Below are 5699 nucleotides of genomic sequence, written 5' to 3' on the forward strand. Positions count from 1 at the left end.
AAAAAAAAAAAAAAAAAAAATATAAAAATCAAAAAATTAAAAGAAAAAAAAAAAAAAAAAAAAAAATTAATATATTTTAAAAAAAAAAAAAAAAAAAAAAAAAAAAAAAAAAAAAAAAAAAAAAAAAAAAAAAAAAAAAAAAAAAAAAAAACAAATATATCAATATATATATATATATATATATATATATATATATATATGAATTTATAAAATGTATTATATTATATCCATACATATATATGAATAATTTTTTTTTTTTTTAAATATAGGAACCTCGATATATAGATATATTTGTTTAAAAAATTGTATTATTATAAAAATGCATTTATATATTTTTAAATATAATAGTATAAATATAATATGTTGCTTTAAACAAAAATGAATATGACTAAAGCAAACATATATTATATAAATATATATATATATATATATATATATACATATGTGTGATATAATTTTCATAATTCCATGTGCTTTAAAGCTAAGTCCATTTTATTAATAAGTAGATCCATCATTTGTACAGCTTCATCAAATAATTGTCTATACATATGATCATTATCTTTATTATAAGGTGTTAGAAAATTATATGTCTTTCCATAATTAAAAAGTGTATATATATAATTTGTGAAATAAGTACGGAAGTTTTTTTTAAGTAAATTATTTTTAAATAATTTAGATATAGATTTACTGTTTGTATAATTTAACTTGTATGTATAAATAAATATGTCTATCATATTTTTAAGAAGTTTTCTTTCTTTTTCATTAAAATTATAGTTATTGTTGTAATTATCGTTTGATTTTTTATTTTCATATCTGTATGTTGTTATCATCGAACGTGGTTCATGTTCATTTGAAAATTTGTTTTTATAAATTTTATTAGATTCTTCATATTGAGGTAGATCATTGTTTTTTTTTATATTATAAAGATCTTGGTTATTCTTTTGATTATTCTTTTGATTATTCTTTTGATTATTCTTTTGATTATTCTTCTTCTTATTATTATTATTAAAATACATTGATAAATTTTCTTGATTAATAGGTTTGTAATTATAGTTACTATGATTTTTTTCTATATTTTTTTGGGTATCTTTTGGTACATGAGGAGTATGCGAATTTTTTTTATTATTAACAGGTATATGTTTATCATTATTTTCATTATTTATATTTGGATGAATATCTGAACTTTGCTTGTAAGAAATACAATTTTCATTTTTATGATCAATTGTAGATGGATCCGATGAATAGGGATCTTTATTTGTTTCTTCTGAACTTTCTGATTCTTCATCACTATCATAATAATTTGTTCTTTTTTTATTATTTCTCTTTTTATTTCTTTCTCTAACTTTTTTTAAAAAATCTTCATTAGTTACTATAGATATTTGAACTACAGAACATCCATTGTTAGGATATTCTTTTGTTTCTTCTTTATTTTCATGTCTTCTTAAATATGTTTTAAATTCATTATTTAATTTTTCATCATATTTATGTACATTTTTTTTTGGAAATCTAGATGTTTCATTATTATCTTGATTTGATGAATATATATAATGTGTTTGTTTAAAATATGGTTCATTCAAATTATCTTTTTTCTTATCTTCGTGTATATTTTTATTATAATTTGAATACTTCTCAGGATTTTCACACCATTTGTCATCATTATTATTATGATTATGATTATGCTCATCATCATCTTCATCATCTAAATCATCTTCATCATCTACATCAACTTCATCATCTTCATCATCTTCATCATCATCATCTTCACCTTTCATATTTCGTAATTCATTTTCTATATCTAAATACTTTCTATAATTATATTTCTTACTTTCATCATAAAATATAGAGCCCTCTCCATATTTTCCTGTCGAATCCCCAACATATTCCAGAACATAATCATCATCATTTATTTCAACAGCTTCGTATGTCTTTTTTAATAAAGAAGGGTTATTTGAAAGGGCATCCATAATATTTGCTTTTACGATATTACTTATACTTTCTAAATGTTCATTTAAAGCATTAAAAACTTCATTCTTCTTTACATTTTCATCAAATGAATTTGTATCTGGTTCACTACAAAATATTACACTTAATAATATTAAAAATAAGCAAGATGAACATATTATTTTTTTGCTTTTCATTTTTTTTTTTTTTTTTTTTTTTTGGAATCCTTTAAATATTCTAATAAAAATAAAATAATATATAAAAAAAAATTAAAACTGATTGGTAGAAAAATAATTCTTCTTGTAAAAATAAAATGAATAAATAAATAAATAAATAAATATATATATATATATATATATATATATATATATATATATATATATATATATCAAATGTGTAGTTTATATATTTATAAGGAAAAATGTGTTCACAAAAATATTACCAAAATATATAATATAAAATTATTACTATATTTTTAAAATATTAAAAACAATTATATATTACATAAAAAATTATTAGTATAAAACCTTTTGATTATTTTTATTTTATTTCTTGTATAAAAGTAAAAATAAATAAAAGTTCATTTTCTTAAAATATATTTTATTTTTAGTTCACCTATTATACTGTACCGTCATTCTAAGAGTTCCTAGGCAAATCAAACCATTCTTTTCGGAAATACACCTTAAATATATATATATATATATATATATATAATTTTTTTTTTTAATAAATAAAATAAAATTAATAATAAATATATATATATATATATATATATATATATATATATATATATATATATATATTTTCTATTAGTATCATTCTAAAATGTAATCCTTAGATTTATTTTAGTATAGCGTTAGAAGAACATAATTATTTTATATCATTATTATTTTAGATATATTTTTTCTAATATAGTTATCCAGGAAGCATATATAAATTCTTTAAAAGAAGAGGAACAAACAAAAAAGAAAAAAAAAAAAAAAAATGAAAGAACTAGAAATAAAATATATATTAAGTATTAAGCCCTTAGAATAATTAAGAAAAAATAAATATTATTAATAATAAAAATATTGATATATATATATTAAGAAATAAAGTTAAAAAAAAATAAAATATTGGGGAAATGTGTTTTATATATATATAAATATATAAAAGAAAAACAAAAAATCTTATACCCTAAGAATTTATATATAAATGTGTAATTTTATAAGCACTCATATGGAATACTTGATATGTTTATAAATTTAGTATAATTATTATTTTTTTTTAATATACATTTACCATATAAATGTTTACATCATTCTGGTGGAAAAAAAATAAATTAATATATTTTTTTGTTAATTAAAAGATACATTTATAATTTTATAATATTTAAAACATACTGTTACGTGTATAAAATGTTTAAGAAAATGTTTTTAACGAAAAAATTAATTAATAAGTATGAAAAAAATTACATATAATATATATGTTTATTTTATTATTATTATTTTTTTTGTTGCTGTTGCTGTTGCTGGTACGGTTTCTTGTTCTGATGATGTTGATCCTGGTTCTTGTGATACTTGTTCATTTGTTATACTTTCATAATGTTTTATCATCAAAGTGTCTGATAAAAGCTAAGAGTATTTTGATATAACGTATTATAAAGTTGGTAATTTTTCATTTTTCCCTTTTAGATAATTATAACTTTTTAGATTAACTATATAAACCATACATTACATTTTTAAATTCTTGAGGAAATTTTTCATTTTCTAAAGCCTTCATTAATGCAATGTAGAATTTGTATTGTGCTGTATGATCTTTTAGATTCTCTTTAAAAACATTAAGAATGAGTTTCTTAAGTAATTCATATTTATTAACATTCAATAAAAATTGATCAAATTTATTTTTAAATTCATCATATTTTCTAAGATAATTATTGGTATTTACTTCATTTTTTTTTATATAAATAGATTAGGAGTTCATCGCAAAGTTTATCTATATTTTTTAAATTAGATAAAATACTGCATCTCTTTTTTGTTCATCGGTATTTTATGTATCTATTTTTGGATTATTTGTGTTACCAAATGATTGATCACTTGTATTTTGTAATGATGAACTTTGTTCGTCTGTTGAAGGAGATGAAGATGCGTTAGGTTCAGCATTTTGTGCATCTTTTTCATCATTTTTATCATCATTTTTATCATCATTTTTATCATCATTTTTATCATCATTTTTATCACCATTTTTATCACCATTTTTATCATCATTTTTATCATCATTTTTATCATCATTTTTATCACCATTTTTATCATCATTTTTATCATCATTTTTATCATCATTTTTATCACCATTTTTATCATAACTGTTTTGATGTTCATCATCATAATCGTCCACATCTTGACCTGTTACATTATTATAATTATTTTTTTCAAAGTTTTGAATATTTTTTTTTAATTATTCGATATCACCTTTAAAGTTTTCAAGAAACTTGTGTGTAAATGTATTTTCTAAATTATCAAGATATTCTTCTAGTTCTTCTAATAGTTTATAATCTTTATAGTTATATATATCTGTATGGTTTGGCTGTTCCTGTGATGGAACAGTGTGTACGAAAAATACAAAAAAGGATATAAACAAATAAAAAATGGGTCCTTTCATCATGTTAACCAGAAAAATAAAATAAAATAAAAATAATAATAATAATAATAAAATAAAGTATGTATTTATTCAATTATAATATGAATTTTACTTTCCTTTTTTTTTCAAAACATTCAAAATAAATATATTTTTGAATGTCTAAAAACATATATATATATATATATATATATATATTGTATATTTATTTGAAAAAGAATAAAAAAATAAAAAAAAAGGAAAGAATATTACATAAATGAATAACCAAGAGAGAGGCTATATAAATAAGACAAATATATTATATAACAAATTCAATGAAATATTTGTATACATAAAATATATATATATATATATATATATATATGCATATTTTTATGTTTTTATATTTTTGCACTAGTATAATTCCTTTTAATACCTTAAAATATTATATTATTTTATACATTTTATGAATTACACCTTTAATTTTTTTTTTTTTTTTTAATCGACCCCCAAAAAAAAAAAAAAAAATTTATAATTGAAAAGAATATGGTAATATTGTATTTTCTTTATATAATACATAATTTAATGAAAAAAATTCTGTTTATTTTTAAAAATACATATTTTTTCTTGTGAAAATACAGATCTTCTTGTATTATTTTTAAATGATCTTACAAATTTTACATATTTGAAGGGAAATAAAAAGGATATAACATACATACATACATACATACATACATACATATATATATATCAATGTATATTTTATTTTTATATATGATTGTGCAATAATAGCATTATAATAACATAATTAAGAAAAATTAAAAGATAAAAATTGTTACAATTATATTTACAATTCATGCCAAGAAAAAGATATATTTTTTTATATAAGATACTTATTATAAAACCAAGTGTATCTTTGTCTTAGGGTTCTATTTAGTTTTATAATATAAGTATGATTTTTTTTTAAAAATATAAATAATATTATATATATGTATATATAATAGCAAATGAAAAGGGCATAAACAAATAAATAAAAAATTATAATAATTAAAAAAAAACATATATATTATATATTATATATATATATATATATATATATATTTATATATTTCATTTAGTATATGGACATATAATATACATATATATTTCACGGTTTTCCTTTTTTT

The 5699-nt window shown here is 17.8% G+C and overlaps 1 protein-coding gene and 1 pseudogene across 1 annotated transcript, besides 1 other annotated feature; both read right to left on the reverse strand.

The window, feature by feature from the left end:
• Nucleotides 1-458: 458 nt before the first annotated feature.
• Nucleotides 459-2138, reverse strand: PRSY57_1333500 (MSP7-like protein; the record flags this gene model as incomplete). The annotated part of the gene is made up of 1 exon (XM_012909268.2): nucleotides 459-2138. The coding sequence occupies one exon, from the start codon at nucleotides 2136-2138 to the stop codon at nucleotides 459-461; it is 1680 nt and encodes a 559-aa protein (XP_012764722.2).
• A 1495-nt stretch (nucleotides 2139-3633) lies between these two features.
• Nucleotides 3634-4581, reverse strand: PRSY57_1333600 (MSP7-like protein; annotated as a pseudogene; the record flags this gene model as incomplete).
• Nucleotides 3634-4581: a sequence feature.
• Nucleotides 4582-5699: the final 1118 nt, after the last annotated feature.

Source organism: Plasmodium reichenowi, chromosome 13 (assembly GCF_001601855.1).
Source record: "Plasmodium reichenowi strain SY57 chromosome 13, whole genome shotgun sequence".
Classification (NCBI taxonomy): Eukaryota; Apicomplexa; class Aconoidasida; order Haemosporida; family Plasmodiidae; genus Plasmodium; species Plasmodium reichenowi.